General features: G+C 48.4%; 1 protein-coding gene across 2 annotated transcripts in view; it reads right to left on the bottom strand.

Moving 5' to 3' along the window:
- ADAMTS2 (ADAM metallopeptidase with thrombospondin type 1 motif 2) overlaps positions 1-26,618 on the bottom strand; it is a 246,926-nt gene that overhangs the window by 143,010 nt on the left and 77,298 nt on the right. Inside the window, exons 3-4 of one of the 2 annotated variants that reach the window (XM_033853695.2) lie at positions 20,968-21,127; positions 16,480-16,578 (exon numbers count right to left, since the gene is read on the bottom strand). In XM_033853695.2, the coding sequence (XP_033709586.1) occupies positions 16,480-16,578; positions 20,968-21,127 (259 nt within the window). The remainder of the gene's footprint in view (positions 1-16,479; positions 16,579-20,967; positions 21,128-26,618) is intronic. The other variant, XM_033853696.2, reaches the window with a different exon arrangement.

Here is a 26,618-nt window from a genome sequence, read left to right as displayed (position 1 = left end):
GCCCTTGAGGAGCACCCACACGTTCCAGGAACTGAAGACACCAAGAGAGGGGGACTTGGGCCCTGGCGCCTGCTGTCTCTGTCACCAAGGGCCCAAACTGAATTTTCTGAGGTAGCCCAAGGTGCGTTCTCTTCTCTGCATGTGAAGACCTTGTGTCCTTCCCAGTCCAAGGTCCCAGGACAAGCACAAGCTCTGTTTTGTCCTACTGGTGACTTTGCCAAGAATGTAAGTAGCTTCTGGGACACAGCCCAGAACAGAGGAGCTCAGTCATTTGACCATAGTCCTTTCTTTCTTTCTTTCTTTCCTTCTTTCTTTCTTTCTTTCTCTTTCTTTCTTTCTTTCTATCTTTCTTTCTTCCTTCCTTCCTTCCTTTCTTTCTTTCTTTTCTTTCTTTCTTTCTTTCTGTGTGGCTGCATCAGGTCTTAGTTGTGACATGCGGGATCTCCATTGTGGCACATGGGGTCTTTCGTTGCGGCACTCTGGCTTCTCTCTAGTTGTGTCGTGTGGGGTCCAGAGTACGAAGGCTCAGTAGTTGTGGCGTGTGGGCTCTCTAGTTGTGGTGCGTGGGCTCCAGAACGCATGGGCTCAGTAGTTGCAGCATGTGGGCTCTCTAGTTGTGGGGTGCAGGCTCAGTAGTTGCGATGTGCAGGTTTAGTTGCCCCGTGGCATGTGGGATCATAGTTCCCTGACCAGAGATCGAACCTGCGTCCCCTGCATTGGAGGGCGGATTCTTAACCACTGGACCACCAGGGAAGTCACTGACCAGAGTCCTCTAGCACCTACAACTGATCTTTGCTCCCCAAGCTGCAGGGACCCTGAGAAGGGACGATCATTCTGGGGAAGCAGAACTTCAGGCCCCTGGCACTCGGCACCAAGATGCAATGAGCACAGGGTCTGTCCCCTCAGCCCCATGCGGCCTGGCCAGTGGGGCGGGGCGGGCCCAGCACCTGGTGGGCAGGGGGCCCATCTCCAGGGGTCTGGGGGCTGATCCCAAACAAACCCCTCCCCCCCCCACCCAGACTCTGTCTGGAGGCCTGGGATGGAGCCTCCCCAGCCACACGCCCTTCCCACTAATGCTCTGCAGATGGGCTTCCCCAGCAGCCTCCAAGAAAAACACAACGACAGCAGATCTCTCCTCACAGAAACGGAACCGCTGGAAAGGTCTCTCGCAACGTTCCCGAAAGGAAAATAAAAATTCCTCTGAAGTGCATTTCAACTCCGTGGCATCACCCGCCACATCAAGAGCTCGGTCCCAGCCACACAGGGTCACCGTGGTCTTGGGTTCCCTGGTACTGAAGCCATCCTGTGACCCTCTCACCCCTGCTGCTGCCAGGGGCCTGCTTGGCTCATACACAGCTTTCGAAAATTTTGAATTAGCTGCCAACATTTGAAAATGAAAAGGTTTTACATAAAATCACAATTTCCGGCTACTCCTGAGAAACCGGAATCCCTCCTGTGACTGACCCCACATTGGCCTGCACCCCAGCGATGCTGGTATCGGAGACCCCTGCAGAAATATGCCCCTCACTGCCCTCCACAGATAGCTGACCCCAGGCTCTGCGCAAGGTGGCAAGGAGATGAGCTCTTGTCCTTGGGGGTTCTGGCCCATCCGGGGTCTGTGTTGCTGCCCACCCAGCCCACCCCTCCTGAGTCTGGGCACTGGGCACACTATGCCTGCATCCCAGCCTGTGGCTGCCCACAACTGTGGCTCTGGGTTGGGTGGGTGGGGTCGAGCAAGCCATCATTCCCCTTGTCCCCAGCCTGAGCCCCCTTGAGCTCCTGGACCCAAACAATCTGTACTGAACTTCAGTCAACTTGACCCCCTGAATCCCACTTCCCACAGGCCACTAGGGGCTCGCACCTGGGGGCTCTGGGGATCCCAGGGCAGCCCTTGGTCCCTTACTCTGTTGGACATCAGCAGACTGGTCTGGTGCCCCAGCTCTTTGTTTCCCTGACTCCATCACCTGCCAAGCCTACTTGTCCCCCTATGCCTGTCCAGCCCTGGCCCTGGCCCATGAACCACCAAAGCACTGAGAATAAAGAGGGTGATACTGGCCCCTGTGGCATGCCCCCCCGCCAAAGTCCCTGCAGTTGGCCCAAGGCAGCATTTCTCCTCAGCCAGGAATCCGCAGATGGCATTTTTACTCCTCCCAAACATGAGTTCAGAGAGATCTGGATAGAAGCCTTAAAATAAAAAGAAGCCCAGAAACACAAAGACCTTCCCAGGCCTGGACCTCAACAAAGATGATTCTGGCAAGCATCACCAACCTGGATCTGCAGGGCCAGAGTTGGGCAGAGGTAGGGATGGGAGGGGCCTGGCTGGGAACTGTGGTTCTGGCTCCTCCCTGATCCTGGGAGGACCCTGTGAGCCTGGATCGGAATGTGGTTCTGCCCAGTGGGCAGCAATCCCCTCTGACCACCATGGGGAATACCTAACAGGACCCACAAGACTCTTGCTGCTCTATCGCTCTATGTTGCATCTGGCCATCCCTCTCCACTCCCAGGGCCACCCTGCCCAGGCCACAGTCTCTCTCCGGGCTCATGGCGGCAGCCTCCTCCTGGCTTCATGCCTCTTCTCCTCTCACCCTCCTCCAAAGTAACCGGGCCACGCTGCTTCTCTACTTAGAGTAGAGGACCACTCCTCCGCACCAAGACAGCCCACCTCAGACCCCTCTGCCCTCACCAGTCCCTCCTGCTGGACCCCTAAACAGGCTAAGTCCACTCCCCTCAGGACACTCACCCCTGCTGCCCCCCCGCCCGCCTCCTAGTGAACTGCAATCCACACTTCAGATCTCAACTCCAGCCTCCAGTTACTGTGTGGTCACTTTGTGGCATCTCCCACTGTTTCTAACTGTGCAGGCATTTGCAGACCCACCAGTTCACCATGAGCTGTATGGCACTGGGCTTGGGGATGCTGTGTCTGTCTGGTTCCCAGAGTACCAGTGCCTGGTCCAGTGCCAGGCCCTGTGTGGGCCATAAGTAAATATCAGTTGAATGAATTGAACAAATGAGTACATGGGATATGGTTTCCACTGGGAATATGTGGAAAGACAACAGCACGGTCTTTGAATGGTAGCCAGAGTGCACTGGGCGAAGCGAGGCTGACCTCCGCCTGGCCCCCAGGCATTGTTGCCCAGCTCATCTCCCCAGTGCAGCAGTGAAGGTGCACAACCACCTGACATCCCAGGGGCGGCCTGAGGCCCCAGCAACGTCCCACCTGCACAAACCCAAGAATCTGAAGCCAGGAGTGTAAGAGCTATTGGAACAGTAAAAGTGGGCTTCAGTGGCAAGCCCTCAAGTGCCTGCCAGGGACAACAGCTCCCTCAGGAATGATAAATGTGTGGCCAGGCTTTCCAGGCAGCCAAGTTCCTTCTTTCTTTTCATGGATATTTAAGCAGCAACTATGTGCCAGGCAACCCACCCAATGCTGGGAATTTTGCAGCAAGCAAAAGATTCTCCCCACAGCTGATGTGCTAAATGACCTGAGACACTTCCTCACTCACCCTCTCTGGGCCTCAGTTCCTGCAGCCAGTAGGCAGAGCCTCAGGGCTCGGAAAGCCCCAGGTGTCCCAAAGATGGCCAGCCTTCAGGTGGGGCCCAGGCTTTGGGGGTGGACAGGAGGTGCTGCACAGGGGGCCAGGCAGTCCTGGCTCCCAGCCTTCTTCTCCCTGCCCACACAAGAGTGGACAGCCTGGCTTCAACTGTGGCTCTACAACTCATGAGCTGTGACAGTCAGCACCTCAGTTTCCTCATCTGTAAAGTGAGCACCATGATGGCACCAACCAAGCCCATGGAGTCGTTACAAGAATCCATGAGAGGGCTTCCCCGGTGGCGCAGTGGTTGACAGTCCGCCTGCCGATGCAGGGGACATGGGTTCGTGCCCCGGTCCGGGAAGATCCCACATGCCGCGGAGCGGCTGGGCCCGTGAGCCATGGCCGCTGAGCCTGTGTGTCCGGAGCCTGTGCTCCGCAACGGGAGAGGCCACAACAGTGAGAGGCCCACGTACCACACACACACACACACACACACACACACACACACACACACACACCAAAAAAAAAAAAAAGAATCCATGAGATGATGTGCCTGCAGCGCTCTGGGGACACCTGCAGAGGTGAGCTCCACCAATGCTGCGTTCTCCTCTGCCTTGTATTCTCATTATTGTTCACACAGCAGTGCTCCTGGGCCCGGTTCTCTGTCTGCTCCCAGGGCTGCCATACAGATTAAATGACACACAGATGCAGAGCGCCTGTCCTCACACAGGCCCTCAATAAAGGTACGTGTCCCCAAACGACTGACCGGCTCTAATGGGGGAAAAGACTCACCCACAGACTGGGCTATGGAAACACTGGCTTTTGTGCAACAAAAACTAACAACTGAAAAGGAAAAGGGAAATACAGCCTGGGGAAAAGGCTTGTATCAAACATGACAGAAAGTCAATATCTAAAGCAGATAAAGGGCTTATTCTGATATAAAAGACCCCAGGAGATGAACAGGCAAAGGACTTAAACAGGAAGAGGAGACACACAAAGTAATCAAACGCGGGGAGATCATTTGTCCTTGCCGACCATAAAAGCAGCACAAATTAAAGCAAAAAGCAGCACTGCTTCACTGCTGGATCAGCAAAGTATCAGCTGGCAAAGCCCCTGTGCTGGTAAGGACTTGGTGTCTCTGGGAGCTGCAGTGGGAAACCAGTCTGTCTCTGCCCCAGAACTGTGAGTCTGTCGCGCTTGGATCCCTTAATTATTTCGGTCACACAGCAAGTACTCCCTGTTTACAGCCAGGGCTCGAGGGTGTCCGGGCTGGCTCAGGCCGTACCCTGCAGGGTCAGCCACAGATACGTATTCACAGGAGAAGAACTGAGGCCCCCTGGCCAGGAGGTCCCCAAATTCAAATTCCAAGAGAGGTTGCACAAAGGGCAGGGTCATTACTACCATCCAGGCTGTGTGAGCAGCTGGTCAGCACTGCCCCCAGCCCACTGGGTGGACAGCAGACCTCTGCCTGGAGGGCCCGAGAAGCAGGCACACAGCCCATCATGCCCACTCTCACAAGCTGCCATCCACCCCAGCAGGTCCGGGCCCCCTCGCCAAAGTGGCAGGCTGGGAAGGAGGACCTGGGCTACCATAGAGGCCGGGACACATGCACGTCCAAGGGACTCTAGACTTTACACTATGCCCAGCTACCCCGTCCCACAGAGCAGGGCCTCTGACTCCCGGGGCAAGAGCGGCTGGGAGCACACCCCAGAGCCTGCCCACCTGTATGGGGTCAAGTCTGGGATCCCTGTCCCCTTCCGCAAGAGTCTGGAAGCCAAATGGGCTTGGCCCATGGCCAGCACTACCTCTCCTGGGAAATCCCTTCCTCTGAGCCAGGGCAGCAAGGAACAGCAGGAGGGTCACAGCTTCAGGGTCACAGATCTGAAGTCTGAGGGTTGGGCCCCAATTCTGGCTTCTGCACTTGGCCGGGCCGCCTGACCTGCCTCTCCTCCCCCAGCATCCCCACCTCAGGCTGTGTCACAACCATCCTCCCAGTAGCCCAGGCCTTTCAAAAGCCAGGAGCCGTCCTCGATCCTTCCCTCACGCCCACGTCCTGTGAGCCCTACCTCCAAAAGCATCCTGAAATCATCTACTTGGCCATCTGTCATCGGCCACCAGGACCACCCAGGGCCCGACCCCCAAGGACCTTCCTGCAGCCACTCTCCCCACTGAGAGTCCTCCAAAGGCTTCCCACTGCGAGGAGAATAAGAACTCACCTCCTTCACGACTGGACACAATCCAGCCCTCCCCACCGCTCCAGGCCCAGCCCTTCTTCTCTCCCCATTAATCCCCCAGCGCCAGGTATGTGGCCCTCTTTCTGCCCCTCGGCCACACTGGGGTGACTCCTGCCTCAGAGAGTGCCAAGTGTTTACGTCCCCTCTGTCTGGATCAGTCTCGCAGGCTGGGCCCTCCCACCAGCCAGGTGCATCTTGTCTCTGACCCAGAAAACCTCCCCCCGACTCAGTCTACACTTTCCTGGCTTTTGCTTTGTTCATGGCTTTACCATTCTCTGCAGCAGTGGGCAGGGTGCCTGCCCTTGAGCCTGAGTGCTCCATCAAGGAGTACTACTGTTATTCTTATTGTTCCCCCCACGACTGGGAACATCACTAGGCGCCTGGTCCCTTCCAGTCCAGGTCAGCCCCACCCTCCTCCCTATGCAAGCCCAGCTCCCAGGCCACCTCCTCCACCAGGTCCTGGCCCTGGACTCCCCTGAATCCTGTGCCATCCTACAAGCTATCACCTGAGCCCTGACCTCATACCAAGTGTGCACCTTCATCTTGCCTGGACACCCCTCGAAAGGTACCCCAGCTGGACTCTGCCACCAGGCTCTCCCATGAGCTCCAGTCATACTCCCTGAGGCCTTGCTCCAGGTCAAGGTGAAGCCCACACCCCAAGATTGAGCCCAGGCCAGTGGAGCCAGGTCAAGAGCTCTGGGAGAAACATCCCAACTCAAAAATCCAGCCCAGGTTCCAAACGTGTGCGCATGAGTATGTGTGGGTGAAAGAGAGGGCCAGACTGAGGGAGAGAAGAATAAAGCCTGAGCGGGGGAGGGAGAGAGAGCCAGACACCAACACTTCCGTCTAATTGCATGACCTTTTCCCAGCTCAGAGTTCCTTCAGGGCCAAGTGCACAGCACTGCTTGGTATTAATCTGAAAGAGAAATAGGTCAAGGAAAGTTGGAAATTTTTATAGAAAACGCTTCAGGCTTGGAGCTGGCTGAAGTGTTTGCCAACCCGCAGATAATTCTTAGAGGAAACAGGCCTTGGTCAGAGGTCTCCGACTGGTCCAAACTGGCAGAGTTTGGACCTCGGGCCCAAACCCAGCTTCTGAGCTATGCCCAGCCTCACTGCTTCTGGGGAAGGGCCTTCTCTCCCCTCCATACGTCCCTGGAGCTGTCTCTGCAGCCCGATCCCTCTTACGCTGGGACCCAGTGACTCTCACCTGTCATCAGGGCCCACCGCTTCTCTGAGAGGCCTCTGTCCAGGGACCCATTGTGGGACACCTGTCCCCCTGTCCCCCATCATGTAGATACAGCATGCAGAAAGCCCAGATCTCTTTCACAATTGCCCCATGGGGTGTGGAGGGAACCTTGTCAGGGTCCCGATGGATGTTCGGGCCCAGCTGCTCCCACCCTGGCAGGCCGGCCGAAACGTGAAGCACAAATGCCACAGACCTGTAAAGTTGCCACTGGAGACATCATGTCTCTCCCAGAAACATCCCGGTCTGCTGTGCTGGGGACCTGCAAAGAGCAGACCCGCAGAGCCCACAGCCGATGTGACAACCAGGCACACCACTCTTGCTAATTAAACTCCAGACGCACCCAGAGCAGAGCACAGCTTTGCTCCTGAGACGTTGTGTTATCTGGAAGCCCGGCGTGGTTACCACGTGCCGACAGAAAGCTCTTTGGGGAACATTCACTACACAATCCAAGGGGAAGAAAGAAAGCGTATCAGTGAATTTTGTCTAGGAGAGGAGCTGAGCTCGTGGGCTGTGCCAGCCAGGTCCAGTATCGTCACAGACTGCATTTGGGCAGCAGGAAGGAGGGGGGCACACCAGGCAAGTCTCCACTGCAGGATGAGGCGGGCCCAAGCCCTTGCCTGGTTGCAGGCATCACCTCTGCCTTCATAGCCCCTCGGAAGAGCCCCCAGGCCACAGACCCCAGTCAGAAAGTCCCTCAGCTCAGCCAACAGCTCTAGAGTGGTCTCCTAAGTCTGACCCCAGACAGCATCAGGCCTCAGAGAATGTGCAGCCTCGGCTGTCCCAGCACTGGCCCCTCGCCCACCTCCCCAGCATGTGACCACATCACCACAATGGCATCTCCAACAGCTGTGCAGGGGGCCGGCCGCAAGCAGTGGGAGCACTGAGGCCTCTGCCAAGGATGCACTCCGCTCGGAAACACGCCCCCCGGCAGTGGTCGGGCCAACTGCCTTGGGTTTCACAATCGGTGCTTCTCTTTCGGTTTCCTCTCATCCCCGAGCTGTAGGCACAGCTCAGGGGTGGAATGAGGAAGAGGAACTGAGAAGGCCCTGGGCATCTAGCACTGAGGTGCCCAGACTTTCAGCTGCAATTCAGTGAGCTGGCAATGGCCGGCTGGGCAGGGCACTGGTCAAGTCCAGTGGGAGAGCCCCTGGGTCACCACCTGAAAGTGCCAGGCCAGGCCGCAGGCTCCTGCAAATGGCTCAGGAAGTACCTGGGTTGGGGACACAGAGAGAGGTCCCAGCACTTGGACTCTGGCCAGATCTGGGAATCAGGGTGCAAAGCCTGCCAAGGGCCTCTCTTCCACTTCTGCCAGGACCTCAGCCTTCAACACTTTGATATCACATAGGCTGAATCATGGCCCCCAGGATGTCACATCCTAATCCCCAGAACCTGTGAGTATAGCCTTATATGGCTAAAGAGACTGCAGATGCTTATTAACGATCTGTATTTCCCTCTGTTAATGCATTTCCTATTTGCCTCTTAATATCTGTGGCTCAGTTGTTTTTTCAGATAATTTGTAATTCTTTATATTGATCTCTGGGAGCTCTTTATATAGTTAGGATATTAAACTTTTGTTATATCTGTTATAAGTAAAACAGAGACTCTGCTCAAGAGAGTGATGCAGGTAAGGATCTTGAGATGTGATGCAGGTAAGGATCTTGAAATGAGAAAATTCTGGATTATCCCGGTGAGCCAAATGTAATCACAAGTGTCTTTATAAAAGGAAAACAGGGAACAAACTCAAAGGAAATCAGCAGCACTTCGTCTAGGGTTTCACTCCTGCCCTCGGCTGACACTTAAACCACTTCTCCAAGGGAAGTTAATTAAAAGAACAATCCACACAGAAATCCACCACCAAAGCTCGAGAACTATCAAGGTTAGAAGACTGAGGCGCTGCTGCTGATGGTGAACATCTGCCGGTCGCTGGGGCTCACGGGTAGGTGGCGGGTACGAAAGGGAAGCAGCCAAGGTCCGGCCGGAGGGTCGGACGCTGGCCACCCTCTGCAAGTCTACACACTACTGACGCTGATGAAGACGGGCTTGGAGGCAGCCAGGCAGGCGCAGAACACCCCTGGGAGAGACAAGTGGAGTGGACAGGGGAAAGCGGTGTCACGGAGTGCAGGTGCCAACGGGCACGCAGCAGGCAGCGGACATACCCAGCACGAAGAGGGAGAGCTGTCCATCCGAGCCGTGTGGATGAAAGGCTCTTGGTGCTGCAGCCAGGAGTCAGTGCTGTGCCTCTGAGGTGGGAGAGCCAACTTCAGGACACTAGTCCACAAGAGACCTCCCAGCACCACATAATATCAAACGGTGAAAATCTCCTAGAGATCTCCATCTCAACACCAGCACCCAGCTTCACTTAAAGACCAGCAAGCTACAGTGCTGGACATCCTATGTCAAAAAACTAGCAAGACAGGAACACAACCCCACCCATTAGCAGAGAGGCTGCCTAAAATCATAATAAGTTCACAGACACCTAAAAACACACCAACAGACGTGGACCTGCTCACCAGAAAGACAAGATCCAGCCTCATCCACCAGAACACAGCCACTAGTCCCCTCCACCAGGAAGCCTACACAACCCACTGAACCAACTTTAGCCACTGGGGACACACACCAAAAACAACGGGAACTACGAACCTGCAGCCTGCAAAAAGGAGACCTCAAACACAGTAAGATAAGCAAAATGAGAAGACAGAAAAACACACAGCAGATGAAGGAGCAAGATAAAAATCCACCATACCTAACAAATGAAGAGGAAATAGGCAGTCTACCTGAAAAAGAATTCAGAATAATGATAGTAAAGATGATCCAAAATCTTGGAAATAGAATAGAGAAAATGCAAGAAACATTTAACAGGGACCTAGAAGAACTAAAGATGAAACAAGCAATGATGAACAACACAATAAATGAAATTACAAACACTCTAGATGGGATCAATAGCAGAATAACTGAGACAGAAGAACAGATCAGTGACTTGGAAGATAAAATAGTGGAAATAACTACTGCAGAGCAGAATTAAAAAAAAAGAATGAAAAGAACTGAGGACAGTCTCAGAGACCTCCGGGACAACATTAAATGCACCAACATTAAAATTATAGGGATTCCAGAAGAAGAAGGGAAAAACAAAGGGACTGAGAAAATATTTGAAGAGATTATAGTCGAAAACTTCCCTAGTATGGGAAAGGAAATAGTTAATCAAGTCCAGGAAGCACAGAGAGTCCCATACAGGATAAATCCAAGGAGAAACATGCCAAGACACATATTAATCAAACTGTCAAAAATTAAATACAAAGAAAACATATTAAAAGCAGCAAGGGAAAAACAACAAATAACATACAAGGGAATCCCCATAAGGTTAACAGCTGATCTTTCAGCAGAAACTCTGCAAGCCAGAAGGGACTGGCAGGACATATGTAAAGTGATGAAGGAGAAAAACCTACAACCAAGATTACTCTACCCAGCAAGGATCTCATTCAAATTTGATGGAGAAATTAAAACCTTTACAGACAAGGAAAAGCTGAGAGAGTTCAGCACCACCGAACCAGCTTTACAACAAATGCTAAAGGAACTTCTCTAGGCAAGAAACACAAGAGAAGGAAAAGACCTACAATAACAAACCCAAAACAATTAAGAAAATGGGAATAGGAACATACATATCGATAATTACCTTAAATGTAAATGGATTAAATGCTGCCATCAAAAGACACAGACTGGCTGAATGGATACAAAAACAACACCCATATATATGCTGTCTACAAGAGACCCACTTCAGACCTAGAGATACATACAGACTGAAAGTGAGGGAATGGAAAAAGATATTCCATGCAAATGGAAACCAAAAGAAAGCTGGAGTAGCAATTCTCATAACAGACAAAATAGATTTTAAAATAAAGACTATTAGAAGAGACAAAGAAGGACACTACATAATGATCAAGGGATTGATCCAAGAAGAAGATACAACAATTGTAAATATTTATGCACCTAACATAGGAGCACCTCAATACATAAGGCAAATACTAACAGCCATAAAAGGGGAAATCAACAGTAACACATTCATAGTAGGGGACTTTAACATCCCACTTTCACCAATGGACAGATCACCCAAAATGAAAATAAATACAGAAACACAAGCTTTAAATGATACATTAAACAAGATGACTTAATTGATATTTATAGGACACTCCATCCAAAAACAACAGAATACACATTTTTCTCAAGTGCTCATGGAACATTCTCCAGGATAGATCATACCTTGGGTCACAAATCAAGCCTTGGTAAATTTAAGAAAATTGAAATTGTATCAAGTATCTTTTCCAACCACAACACTATGAGACTAGATATCAATTACAGGAAAAGATCTGTAAAAAATACAAACACTTGGGGGCTAAACAATACACTACTTAATAACGAAGTGATCACTGAAGAAATCAAAGAGGAAATCAGAATATACCTAGAAACAAATGACAATGGAGACACAACGACCCAAAATCTATGGGATGCAGCAAAAGAAGTTCTGAGAGGGAAGTTTATAGCAATACAGTCCTACCTTAAGAAACAGGAAACATCTCGAATAAACAACCTAACCTTGCACCTAAAGTAATTAGAGAAAGAAGAACAAAAAACCCCCAAAGTTAGCAGAAGGAAAGAAATCATAAAGATCAGATCAGAAATAAATGAGAAAGAAATGAAGGAAACGATAGCAAAGATCAATAAAACTAAAAGCTGGTCCTTGGGGAAGATAAACAAAATTGATAAACCATTAGCCAGACTCAACATGAGAGAAAGGGAGAAGACTCAAATCAATAGAATTAGAAATGAAAAAGGAGAAGTAACAACTGACACTGAAGAAATACAAAAGATCATGAGAGATTACTACAAGCAACTCTATACCAATAAAATGGACAACCTGGAAGAAATGGACAAATTCTTAGAAATGCACAACCTGCCAAGACTGAATCAGGAAGAAATAGGAAATATGAACAGACCAATCACAAGCACTGAAATTCAAACTGTGATTAAAAATCTTCCAACAAACAAAACTCAGGACCAGATGGCTTCACAGGCGAATTCTATCAAACATTTAGAGAAGAGCTAACACCTATCTTTCTCAAACTCTTCCAAAATATAGCAGACGGAGGAACACTCCCAAACTCATTCTACGAGGCCACCATCACCCTGATACCAAAACCAGACAAGGATGTCACAAAGAAAGAAAACTACAGGCCAATATCACTGATGAACATAGATGCAAAAATCCTCAACAAAATACTAGCAAACAGAGTCCAACAGCACATTAAAAGGATCATACAACATGATCAAGTGGGGTTTATTCCAGGAATGCAAGGATTCTTCAATATACGCAAATCAATCAATGTGATACACCATATTAACAAATTGAAGGAGAAAAACCATATGGTCATCTCAATAGATGCAGAGAAAGCTTTTGACAAAATTCAACACCCATTTATGATAAAAACCCTCCAGAAAGTAGGCATAGAGGGAACTTTCCTCAACATAATAAGGGCCATATATGACAAACCCACAGCCAACATCGTCCTCAATGGTGAAAAACTGAAAGCATTTCCACTAAGATCAGGAACAAGACAAGGTTGCCCACTCACACCACTCTTATTCAACATAGTTTTGGAAGTTTTAGCCACAGCAATCAGAGAAGAAAAGGAAATAAAAAGAATCCAAATCAGAAAAGAAGAATTAAAGCTGTCACTGTTTGCAGATGACATGATATTATACATAGAGAATCCTAAAGATGCTACCAGAAAACTACTAGAGCTAATCAATGAATTTGGTAAAGTAGCAGGATACAAAAGTAATGCACAGAAATCTCTGGCATTCCTATACACTAATGATGAAAAATCTGAAAGTGAAATCAAGAAAACACTCCCATTTACCACTGCAACAAAAGAATAAAATATCTAGGAATAAACCTACCTAAGGAGACAAAAGACCTGTATGCAGAAAATTATAAGACACTGATGAAAGAAATTAAAGATGATACAAATAGATGGAGAGATATACCATGTTCTTGGATTGGAAGAATCAACATTGTGAAAATGACTCTACTACCCAAAGCAATCTACAGATTCAATGCAATCTCTATCAAACTACCACTGGCGTTTTTCACAGAACTAGAACAAAAAATTTCACAATTTGTATGGAAACACAAAAGACTCCGAATAGCCAAAGCAATATTGAGAATGAAAAACGGAGCTGGAGGAATCAGGCTCCCTGACTTCAGACTATACTACAAAGCTACAGTAATCAAGACAGTATGGTCCTGGCACAAAAACAGAAATATAGATCAATGGAGCAGGATAGAAAGCCCAGAGATAAACCCATGCACATATGGTCACCTTATCTTTGATAAAGGAGGCAGGAATGTACAGTGGAGAAAGGACAGCCTCTTCAATAAGTGGTGCTGGGAAAACTGGACAGGTACATGTAAAAGTATGAGATTAGATCACCGCCTAACACCATACACAAAAATAAGCTCAAAATGGATTAAAGACCTAAATGTAAGGCCAGAAACTATCAAACTCTTAGAGGAAAACATAGGCAAAACACTCTATGACATAAATCACAGCAAGATCCTTTTTGACCCACCTCCTAGAGAAATGGAAATAAAAACCAAAATAAACAAATGGGACCTAATGAAACTGCAAAGCTTCTGCACAGCAAAGGAAACCATAAACAAGACCAAAAGACAACCCTCAGAATGGGAAAAAATATTTGCAAATGAAGCAAATGACAAAGGATCAATCTCCAAAATTTACAAGCAGCTCATGCAGCTCAATAACAAAAAAAACAAACAACCCAATCCAAAAATGGGCAGAAGACCTAAATAGACATTTCTCCAAAGAAGATATACAGACTGCCAACAAACACATGAAAGAATGCTCAACATCATTAATCATTAGAGAAATGCAAATGAAAACTACAATGAGATATCATCTCACACCAGTCAGAATGGCCATCATCAAAAAATCTAGAAACAATAACTGCTGGAGAGGGTGTGGAGAAAAGGGAACACTCTTGCACTGCTGGTGGGAATGTGAATTGGTACAGGCACTATGGAGAACAGTATGGAGGTTCCTTAAAAAACTACAAATAGAACTACCATATGACTCAGCAATCCCACTACTGGGCATATACCCTGAGAAAACGATAATTCAAAAAGAGTCATGTACCAAAATGTTCATTGCAGCTCTATTTACAATAGCCCGGAGATGGAAGCAACCTAAGTGTCCATCATCGGATGAATGGCTAAAGAAGATGTGGCACATATATACAATGGAATATTACTCAGCCATAAAAAGAAACGAAATTGAGCTATTTGTAATGAGGTGGATGGACCTAGAGTCTGTGATACAGAGTGAAGTAAGTCAGAAAGAGAAAGACAAATACCATATGCTAACACATATATATGGAATTTAAGAGAAAAAAATGTCATGAAGAATCTAGGGGTAAGACAGTAATAAAGACAGAGACCTACTGGAGAATGGACTGGAGGATATGGGGAGGGGGAAGGGTAAGCTGTGACAAAGTGAGAGAGTGGCATGGACATATATACACTACCAAACATAAAATAGATAGCTAGCGGGAAGCAGCTGCATAGCACAAGGAGATCAGCTCGGTGCTTTGTGACCGCCTGGAGGGGTGGGATAGGGAGGGTGGGAGGGAGGGAGATGCAAGATGGAAGAGATATGGGAATATATGTATATGTATAACTGATTCACTTTGTTATAAAGCAGAAACTAACACACCATTGTAAAGCATTTATACTCCAATAAAGATGTAAAAAAATACAAATAAAAATTTAAAAAATAAAAAAAAGGGAAACGGAGAGAAACTTACTATAGATGAGAAGACACTGTGACCACAGAGCAGAGGTTAGAGTGATGCAGCCACATGCCAATGAATGCCGGCAGCCACCAGAAGCTGGGAGAGGCAAGGAACAGATTCCCCTCTCGAGCCTCCGGAGGGAACCAGCATTGCTGACACCTTGATTTTAGCCCCTTAAGATCCATTTTGGACTTCTAACCTCCAGAACTATAAGAGAATAAATCTGTGTTTTTTTAAGCCACTGAGTTTATGGTAACTTGTTACAGTGGCAACAGGACACTACGACATAAACCGCTATAGCACAGAAAGCCTCCCCAATCTGGCTTCCAGCAAGTTAGTGACCCCTCCACATCACCTGCCCCATTATCCACCCCTCACCCCCCACCAGGCCTCACCCTTGACTGGGCCCTCTCCCTTATGACTCATACCCACTGCATCACCAAGGTATGCCTGGCAACCTACTACCACCAAGTGGAGCCTTGCCCACTTCCCACCCATGGCCTGTCCTGACAGGGCTGCACTCTCCCTGCACCATCACTCTGGCCTCCTTCAGCAGGCTGGCTGAAATACAGCACTATCTGTCAGGCCCCTTCCCTGCTGGGGCTGCCTGCAGGACACCACACAGCCTCTTTGAGCTCCCAGCATCAGCTCCAGCCCTCTGGCTCCTGCCCTGAGGGCCTACATGAGCTTCACTCCTGGTTCCTCAGCAGCCCAGAAAACTATGTGGCTCAAGGCAATGGGACGGGGCAGAGACACGAGCAGGTCAGGAGGGGAGGAAGGGCTACAGGCCGCCGGGTGGAGACTGCGCGGGCTGGCCATGCTTGGCCACGTGGAGAAGCCACGCAGCACTGGCACCCTGCCCTTCCCTCCTCACAGGCTTTCCTTGGCAGCAGCAGGGCAGAGCGCTCCCGAGGGCAGCATGTCTCCTCTGCCCGCCAGGGAGGACGCCGCAGCCTGACAGCAGCGGGCAAAGGCTTGGCACTGGCTGTTTCCGAGAAGGAGGCAGCCAAGGTCACAGACACTGAGCTGTCTGGCTTCTCTTCCTTCAGCCCAGGGCCAAGTGCAAGGCAGGGTGGGAGACACTGCAGCCCAGCAGCAGCTCACGGGACGGGGTACCACCTGCCTAGCAGGAGCTCACAGCCCTTCCTTGGTCCCAAGGCTATGCCCAGGGACTTCAGTAGGCCTGTGGAGGAGGGTAAAGGACACGTCTACCTCTGCCTCTCATAAAGCACATGTTGCCAATGGGGGTCATGTTTTATTTGGCCCATGTGGTGCTTTTCAGAAATTTGAAGCAACAATTTAAAATCAGGAGGGTTCAAATAAAAGTTCTGATGTCTGGATTCTCTTGACAGTAAGAGGATTGGCTGCCCCAGGCCCACAGTCCCACCAGGTCTTGGTCAGGGGAGCTCAGGAGGGGCTGCCCTTGTGGACAAAGTCTGTCATCTGTGCTGTGCCCACAGTGAGGCCAGGGCCAAATGCCATGTGCCACTGCACTCACACTGCCGTTTCCATTTTAGCAGAGACATTCTCTCTGTGTCCGTGTTTATATGAAAAGCAGGAAAATTAATGCCAGGCCAAGGGTGGGTGTAATTCTTTTTCTTACCCTCTGCCATTGTCCTCATTGGCATTGCCTGCCGGGCACTGCAGGTCTCTTGAGTTTGCAGCCCTTGTCTTGGGATGGCAGAACTTCTTGCAAATGTGCCTGACAGAGAGACCACATGCCCAGTATGTGACCCAGGGGTCTTTCCCACACAGTGGGGACTTTCCCAGAGTCCCAAGTTCAGTCCTCCTTGGTGTGACCAGCAAGGCCACATCTCCGCGCACTAGGTCTTAGGGTCAGACCAACCATAGCACACCAGGCCTCACAGTCTGGCTGAGATGGCACTAGGGTCCAGCAGAGGCAGAAGAGGGGCAAGGGGTCTGCCTGGGCTGTGCCTGAGCACTGTCCCCTGAGAAGGAGTGAAGGGTACTTATAGTGTTTCTCCTCCATGGGTGTGTACCCCATTCATTGCATAGCCAGCCTTGAAAGGGAGGCTAATTTGCTTCCTGTATAAGCTGAATGGTGGCCCCCAAACATACCAGATTCTAATCACTAGGACCTGTGAATGTTATCCTACATGGCAAAAAAGGACTTTGTAGATGTGATTAGATTATGGATCTTGAGAGGTGGAGATCACTCTAATTATCAGGGTGAATCCCAATGCCATTACCCGCATCCTTTATAAGAGGGAGGCAGAGGGAGATTGACATCACACAGAAGAAGAGGAGGTGATGTGACCACAAAGGCAGAGATTGGAGTGGTGCAGCCACAAGCCAAGGAATGCCAGCAGCCACCAGAAGCTGGGAGAGGCAACGAACAGATTCGCCTTAGAGCCTCCAGAGGGAACCAGCCCGGCTGACACCTTGATTTCAGCCCAGTGACACTGACTGACTTCAGACTTCTGCCCTCCCAAACTATGAGAGAATGAAGTGCTGTTGTTTTAAGCCACCCAGTTGGTGGTAATGTGTCATAGCAGCCTGGGACTCAGAGGGGCATGACATGCCAGGATCACCCAGTGCAAGCTGTGAGCAGGGCTGAGCTCCTTATCCTGTACCCACTGGCCCTGGCTCCCCCTCAACAACCCCAGACAGTGTTAACAGATGGCAGCCAGGGTGGTGCTCAGGCAGTGGCCTAGAACTGGGAGTGAGGCTCTCTCCATGCTTGTATACAAATGCAAACGCACATGCATGCACACAAGTGCAAACGCTAGAGAGACCAATGTTACACAGCACACCTCCCAACATACGGCCCTGGGCACAGGGCTGGCTCTGGGGAAGGCTGAGAAAGGGACTCAGGGTGCTGGGGAAAGGTCCAGTCCAGCAGAGGCCTGGAGATGCCTGAACCTCCTCTCCCCAAAAGGCCACACTGGCACCCTGGCCTTGGAGCCCTGCCCTTCTGGCCCAGCCAGGCTCCCAGGCCCAGCAGAGCGAAGCAGAGACACTTCCGCAACACCTGTGAGTCCAGTGAGGGAAAAAAAGTCATCCTGGTCTCCTTCAGTCCCTTGCCCACCCTGGTACTCCTCCAGGGCCTGAGGGTGACATTGCTGTGGGCTAAGCTACCCAGTGCAACCTCTAACCGTGGCCTGAGTCCTGGAAGACACGCTAAAAGCATCATTTTCCATCCTTTCCCTGGGCAGTCTGCAACCCAGTAGCTGAACTAAGATGATGGAGACCATTAGTGACAATGATGCTCTGAGGGTCCGGGAGCCCCTGAGACCACCCCAGGAAGCCTGTTGGCTGCTCAGGGAAAACAGGGCAATGGCAGCGTGTCTCAGTGCTCTGGAAGAGCTGTGTACAACACACGTTCCCACAAACACCCCATCCCACAGGTCCCCTCACCCATACCCTCACCACCCTCCGCAGGCACCCCCACCCCAACTAGCACACCCACACCCAGCCAGATGCTAATCTCCCAGACCAGGAGGCCCAGGACAGGTGTTTCCCCTTCCCCTTCCTCTGAGGACCCATTATATCCATTGTCCACTGATAAATGGCCAGGGTATTTCAAACCTGCTTCCAGAAGTTGCCCTGCGGGGGCACGAGAAAACTTCCAGTCAGTACCTCCTGCCTTCTTTGGCCAGAGCCACATTGACATATCAGGGTTCCCATCAGAATTCACCAGAAGAAAGGGTCTCCTACCCTTATACACACACACTCACACACACATCCTGAGAGCCTTTGCATGGAGGTCCTGGTGTTCTGTGCCCAGTAGGCCATGTCCTCTTGCAGGAAAGAGCACAGAGCAAACATGCTTAGCCAAGGACACTCCTTTTACATATCTCCCAGCTGCCACCGTGGGCCCTGACAAGGCCTGGCTGACGGAGAGCACGACTGTCGGGGGTCACCGCAGGCCCTCAGACCAGCTCCAGCATAAAATATGTCTGGACCGCCTCCAGTCAGTGAGTGGGCCTCAGCCCTGGGCCCAGTGGAAACAATCAAGCACATGCAGGGAGAAATGTGCTTTCTGTGGAAAAGTCACCCACACAGGGTCACGCTGACACTGGGCAGGGAGGTCAAGGAAAGGGGGTCTGGCGCCAGACTCTGGGCCTGTGGCCGAGATCTACTGCCCTCGGCCCACAGCCTTCAGCCTACACACCCACAGCCCCGGGCTGAGGTCTAGAGCTCATCCCACCCCATTTCAGTGCAGCCTCAGCCCCAGACCCATGCAATTGGCCTTCCCCCTTCTAAGGTCAATGGTTTCTGGGCTTATCCTGAGTTTGAAATTCCTTTCCTGTGTTCTGAGTTCCAAGCTCTCACGAGAGATAGCCAGATGAGAAGGTTGGGGGAAGGATTCAAGAGAAGATGCCAAAGGCCAACAGAAGCCCAGGAAATAAGGCAAGGCCCATCAGGCCATGAAGGAGGGCTGCCATGTTCAGGAGATAGGTACCACATTGAATTTGGGATTGGCACCCTGGCCCAGGGTACCTGGCAGCCTCACTGTGCAGGCTTCACCACACCCAGCCTAAGTGGGCCCCCAGGGAACCCCCTGAATCTTCCGGTAGAGATCAAGCCCAAAGTGGCCAGGTCCTCAGCTCTGTGAGACACAGGCATTCCTAATCCCACAGGACAGATGAGAAGGCAGAGGCCAGGGGCCCAAACTTGCCCAAGGGCAGACAGCCAGCGAGGAGCAACACCAGGGCCCTGATCCCTGGTCTGGGGCACTTCCCTTGCCCCATTTCCACTCCTGCCCTCACCCAATGGGATTACTCTCCATTCCTCCCCATGCAGAGAAAGAAGCCCAAGGGTGGGAAAGAGGTAGGAGGGGCTGAAGCTGGGGAAGGCCAGATGGGCAGCGCCTGGGGTGCCCCCTCCACTGTTGGCAGGAGACCTACGATTCATCATCTGGGAATAAGGGGCAGCTGGAAGTATTGATCGGCTCTGAAGAGCACTGGGATTCCTGATGGGACAATTCCTTTGCAAAAGTATCTGATACCATTCCTTGAAATTAGAATGGTGCCTTGCCAGGCCGTACCCAATTGATCTGCCAGCTGGGAACTCAGAGAGACCTAAATTAAATGAGCCAAGGCTACTTGGGGCAATGGGGGTGTCTCGGCTAATCACAGCATAGCTGGGCTGGCCCAGCAGGGCCTCCGGGGCTCACTGTAAACATGCAGATGAGCCTGACTCAAGACCCAGGCCTCAATGCCCTGTCTGCTGCCACCTGCCCTGGTGATGGGCGAGCACAGCCAGGAATCTAGAACCCAAAACTGAGGGCTAAGCCCACCCTGCAAGAGCCAAGCACAGAGCCTGGGCACTGCCAGGACCACAGCCAGACCCCAACCTGGCCTCACTGAAGCCCGGGACCTGAGATCCTGAGAATGCTGGGGAGGTTTGGGCTGAGGGTAGGTGTGTCCTCCTGGAGGGCTCTGAGAGGCTGCACCGCCTGCCCAGTAGCTCCTTCCATGCTCCTGGGCCCAGAGCGCACTTTGATTCTAAGCTGAAAAAGATAAAACCATATGAGTCTGTGCATAGGTTGCTGAGGCTGCTGGGAGCACTTCTGGGGTCTTTGTGGAGCACTTCCCTCCTCTCCTGGCATCTGAGCTGTCTCCCAGAGGGAGCAGGGTCCAATCGGGGCCAAAGAAGCACTCAGGGCCTTTTCTGTGAGCAGCCAGGGAGGTGTGATCACCACTGCAGGGAAAGCACAGCACAGAGGCAGGGGAAAGAGGCTAGGGATGGGGGCAAGGGGGCAGCAGACATCTTCTTCATAGGCATAGGCTCAGAGACACAGGCGCGAGACTCAGGCCAGCGTACAGGCCTGGTCTGGGTCTTGCCTCTTCCCTGACACTTGCCAGCCCTCAGACAGCCAAAGGTAAGACCCTCAGGCAGCCTTTACTGCCTGCTGTGGAGGCCTCAGACCTACAAGCTTATGGCCCACATACACCCAAAGCAGAGGTCCCTGACCCAGCATCCCAGCATGCCCACTGTGCTATGTGGTCAGCAAGGGCGGGTCTCAGCCTTGACGTGGGATCAGAGCTATAGAAAGGGCGCCTGGGTTCCCCAGGGGGGACATTCAGGGTCCACCATGCAACCCTCCCACCTGCAGCAGCCTTACCTGTGTCCAGGGCCTGTGGCCCCCCCAGAGGAGGGGGTCTGGAGGTGGGCGGCCGGCGATACACCACATGCACACGGCCCTGCTCAGTCTCATTTGCCGCCAGACCCTTCTCCAGGGGCTCGATAAAGAACTCCTCCTCCTCCATACGGATCAGGCCAGCCTGCAGGGCAAAGATGAGACAGTTCAAATTCCCAGCGCACAGCAGACCAAGGAAGAGAAGCAGTGAGGAGGGCTGCAGAGAGCAGAACCTCCAACCTGGCTGAGCAGGGCCCAGTGAACACTGCCCAGCACCGCAGCTAGGTGCAAGGCTTGAACCCCAGGCTGAAGGGCACAAACAGGTGGGCCTAGAGGCCCCATCATTCCAGAAGCTCCACTTCCAGCCACCAAGGCCAGAGCCATTTGGGGGTGATGAACCCTGTCTGAGGAAGGGGTTCTTGCCTGGGTTATCCCCCACCTTCACCCCCAGGAGCCCAAAGTCCAAGACAAAGGCCAAAACTGTCAGGACTGAATCTGCCACAGATATGTTCAGTTGGACCCAAAGAGTGTTTTCAAAGTTCTGAACCCAACACTCAAAATGATGAGATTTCATGTTTCAAAAATGGGATTCCATCTTTCCTTGGAAAATGCAGGCTCTGGCCACAGTGCATGGCACACAGCAGTGGACACTACGGATGGAGCACGCGCCACTGCAGCTGGCCACAGTCCCCGCTGTCTATCCTTGTATCCGCAACAGTCACCAGCCCAGACTCTACAGCAACCGAAGCCTCCCCCAAAACTGGCTATGGCTCTTCCATGCTGCAAAGCCCTCGATGAACCCTTGTCCCCATCAGGATTCAGGCTACTCTGTACTCCGGCATCCAAGGCTCTCAGCCTGCCACTGTCCTCTTTGCCCCCAGCTCACACCTCACACCAGTCGTTGAAACAGTCCTGTCCATCCAATACAGTGCACACTGCCTGGCCTTCAGGCTCCTGAACCCACAAAGCCCTCAGCTTGGGAGGCCCTGCTCCTGCCCCCAGCCTTGGCCATCCGGTAAACTCTAATTCTCCCTTCAGTGCTTGGCTCAGACCCCCAAATGCCATGCCCCTACTGCAGGTACATGGCCCTGCCCTCCCCTTGAGGCCATCCTGCCATCACTGCCCCATCCAGCTCCCACACTTTTGATTTTTTGGTCCATTATCCATAAACCAATAGTCTTACACTAGGAGTCCCCACTGTGTCAACCTGCAGATGTATTTCCTTTAGATCACACACTTATGACCCACTCGGGGTTTAGGGGTTTTTTAAAACCACTTTTTTGAGGCATGACTGACATGTAAAAAGATGTACATAGTTAATATATACAACTCAGTGAGTTTGGGAATGGTATACATTCATGAAACCATCACCACCATGAAGGCCATAAACATATCCATCACCTCTCACAGTATCCTCCCACCCTTTTTATTGTTATCATTTTTTTGTGGTAAGAACACTACATGTAATATCAACCATCTTAGCAAAATTTAAGTATATGATATTTTTTGATAGAATATTGTTATAGGCACTGTGCTATATAAAAGATCTCCAGAACTTACTTATCTTGCATAACTGAAATTCTGTGCTGTCTGACAATCACCTCCCATTTCCTCCTCCCTCCAGCCCCTGGCAATCACCATCTGACACTCTACTTCTATGAGTTTGACCATTCTAGATTCTACACGTAAGTGAGATCTTGCAGTATTTGTCTTTCTGTGTCTAGTTTATTTCACTTAGTATAATATCCTCCAGTTTCAGCCATTTTGTTGCAAATGGCAGGATCTTCTTCTTTATAAAGGCTGAATAATATTCCATTGTACGTATGTACCACATTTCTTTATCAATTTGTCATCCACAGATAGACATTTGGATTGTTTCCATGTCCATTGTGAATAATGGTGTAATAAACATGGGAGTACAGATATCTCTTCAGTATCCTGTTTTCATTTTCTTTGGGCACATTGCCAGAAGTGGGATTGTTAGTCACATGGTAGTTCTATTTTTAATTTTTTGAGGAACTTCCATATTGGTTTCCATAGTGACTAAACCAATTTTCATTCCCATCAACAGTGCACAAGGGTTTCCTTTCTCCACATCCTCACCAACACTTGTTATCTCTTGTCTTTTTCATAACTATTCTAACAGATGTGGCATGATATCTCATTGTGGTTTTAACTTGTGTTTCCCTGATGATTAGTAATATTGAGCACCTTTTTACATACTTATTGCCCATTTGTATGTCTTCTTTGGAAAAATGTTTGTTTGGGTCTTTTGCCCACTTTAAATTGATATATATATGGCTTTTGAGTTGTATGAGTTCCTTCTATATTTTGGATATTAATCCCTTATCCAATAAGAGGTTTGCAAATATTTTCTCTCATTCTCTAGGTTGCCTTTTCATCTTGTTGATAGTTCCTTTGCTATGCAGAAGTTTTATAGTGTGGTGTAGTCCCACTTGTTGATTTTTGCTTTTATTGCTTATGCTTTGGTGTAATAGCCAAAAAATCATTGGCAAGACCAATGCCAAGGAGCTTTTCCCCTATGTATTCTTCTAAGAGTTTTATGGTCTCAGGTCTTAGGTTTAAGTCTTTAATCCATTACCAAATTAATCCATTTAATTTTTGTGAGTGATGTAGGACAGGGGTCCAATTTCATTCTTTTGCATGTGAATATTCAGTTTTCCCAGCACCATTTATTGAAAAGACCAGATTTTCACATTAATTATTCTTGGCTCCCTTGTCAAATATAAGTTGACTGTATATGCATAGGATTATTTCTGGGGTCTTGATTCTGTTCCCTTGGTCTATGTGTCTGTTTCTATGTCAGGACCATACTGTTTTGATTACTATAGCTTTGTAATATAGTTTGAAATCAGGAAGTGTGATGCCTCCAACTTTGTTCTGTCTCAAGATTGCTTTGGCTATTTGAGGTCTTTTGTGGTTCCATAAAAATTTTAGGATTTTTTTTTCTATTGGAATTTGTAATTTTGATGGGGACTGCATTGAATATATAAATGGTTTGGGGCACTATGGATATTTTAACAATATTAACTCTTCTGATCCATGAACACAGTATAACTTTCCATTTATTTGTGTCTTCAATATCTTTAATCAGTATCTTATAGTGTTCGGTGCACAGATCTTTCACTTCTTTGGGTAAATTTATCCCTAAGTATTTTACTATATTAGATGCTATTGTAAATGGAAATGTTTCCTTTATTTCTTTTTCAGATACTTCACTATTAGTGTATAGAAATGCAACTGACTTTTGTATGTTGATTCTGTATCCTAAAACTTTACTGAATTTGTTAATTAGTTCTAACAGTTTTTTTGGTGGAGTCTTTAGAATTTTCTACATACAAGATCATGTCATAAGGAAACAGGGATAAGTTTACTACTTCTTTTCCTATTTGGATGTCTTTTATTTCTTTTCCTTGCTCTGGCAAGAAAGCAAGTTCCAGTACTATTTTGAATAGGAGAGGTGAGAATGGGCACCCTTGTCTTATTCATGATCTTAGACAGAAAGCTTTCAACTATTCACCACTGAGTATGATATTAGCTATGGGCTGTCACATATGGTCTTTATTATGTTGAGGTATGTTCCTTCTATACTTAATTTGTTTAGAGTTTTTATCATGAAAGATGTTGAATTTCGTCAAGTGATTTTTCTGCACCTATTGAAACGTTCATATAAATTTTATTTTTCATTCTATTAAGGTGGTATATCACATCTATTGATTTGCATATGTTGAACCAAACTTGCATCCCAGGGATGAATCCCACTTGATCATGGTGTATAATCTTTTAAATGTACTGTTGAATTTGGTTTGCTAATATTTTGTCAAGAATTTTTTCATCTATATTCATCAGGGATATTCGCCTGTAGTTTTCTTTTCTTATAGTGTCCTTACCTGGCTTTGGTATTAGGATAATGCTGGCCTCATAAAAATGAGTTTAGGAGTGTTCCCTCCTCTTTAAATTTTTGGAAGAGTTTGAGGAGGGTTGACATTAATTCTTCAGTAAATGTTTGGTAGAATTTACCCATGACATCATGTAGTCTTGGGCTTTTCTTTGTTTGGAGATTTTTGATTACTGATTCAATCTCCTTACTCATTATTGGTCTGTTCAGATTATCTATTTCTTCATGATTCAGTCTTGGTAGGTTGTATGATTCTAGCAATTTATCCATTTCTTCTAGGTTGGTCAACTTGTTGGTGTATACGTATTCATAGTAGTCTCTTATGATCCTTTATATTTCTGTAATATCAGTTGTAATGTCTCCTCTTTCATTTATTATGAGTCTTCTCTTTTTCTTGGTAAGTCTAGCTAAACGTTTGTCAATTTTATTTTTTCAAAAAATCCAAATCTTAGTTTTGTTTATATTTTTCACTGTTTTTCTATTTTCTATTTCACTTATTGCTACTTTGATCTTTGTTACTTCCTTCCTTCTGCTAACTTTGGGATTAGTTTGTTCATCTTTTCCTAGTTCCTTGAGATATAAAGTTAGGTTGTTTATTTGAGATCTTTCTTTTTTATTGTAGGCATTTATTGCTATAAACTTTCCTCTCAGAACTGCTTTTGCTGTGTCACATAAGTTTTGGTATGCTGTGTTTCCATTTTTGTTTGTTTCAAGATATTTTCTTTATTCCCTTTTGATTTCTTCTTTGACCCAGTGGTTGTTCAGGAGTGTATTAATTTCTATGTATTGTGAATTTTCCAGTTTTCCTCCTGTTACTGATTTCTAGTTTCATACCATTGTAGTCAGAATAGTTACTTGGTATGATGTCAGTCTTTTAAATTTGCTAAGACTCGTTTTTTGACCTAATAATATATGACCTATCCTGGAAATTGTTGCATGCAGGCTTGAGAAAACTGTGTATCCTGCTACTGTTGGGTGGAATGTTCTGTTAAATATCTGTTAGGGCCATTTGGCCTACAGTATAGCTCAAGTCCGATGTTTTCTTATTGATTTTCTGTCTGGATGATCTATCCATTGCTGAAAGTGGGGCACTGAAGTCTCCTACTGTTATTGTATTGTTGTCTATTTCTTCTTTCAGATCTATTACTATTTGATTAATATATTTAGGTGCTTTGATGTTGGGTGCATATATATTTACAATTGTTATATTCTCATGATGAATTACCACTTTATCATTATATAATGACCTACTTTGTTTCTTGTTACAGTTTTTTGACTTAGTCTGTTTTGTCTTATGTAAGTATAGCTTACCCCTGCTCTCTTTTGGTTTCCCTTTCCATGGAATATTTTTTTCCAGCCCTTCACTTTGAGCTTATGTGTGTCCTTAAAGCTGAAGTGAATCTCTTGTTGGCAGCATATAGTTGGGTCTTGGTTTTTTTTTTTGTTTTGTTTTGTTTGTTTGTTTGTTTTAATCTATTCAGCCACTCTGTATCTTTTGATTGGAGAATTTAACCCACTTACATTTAAAGTAATTATTGATAAGTAAGGACTTACCAAAGCCATCTTGTTAATTATTTTTGGACTTTTTTAAATTCCTTTCTTCCTCTCTTGCTGTCTTCCTTTGTGAATTGATGACTTTCTGTAGTGGTGTACTTTGATTCCCTTCTCTGTATCTTGTGTGTATTTTTATCTTGTGTGTATAAAGGTTTTTGGTTAC

The sequence above is a fragment of the Tursiops truncatus genome, chromosome 3, assembly GCF_011762595.2.
Source record: "Tursiops truncatus isolate mTurTru1 chromosome 3, mTurTru1.mat.Y, whole genome shotgun sequence".
NCBI lineage: Eukaryota > Metazoa > Chordata > Mammalia > Artiodactyla > Delphinidae > Tursiops > Tursiops truncatus.
This window is presented reverse-complemented; position numbering and strand designations above follow the sequence as displayed.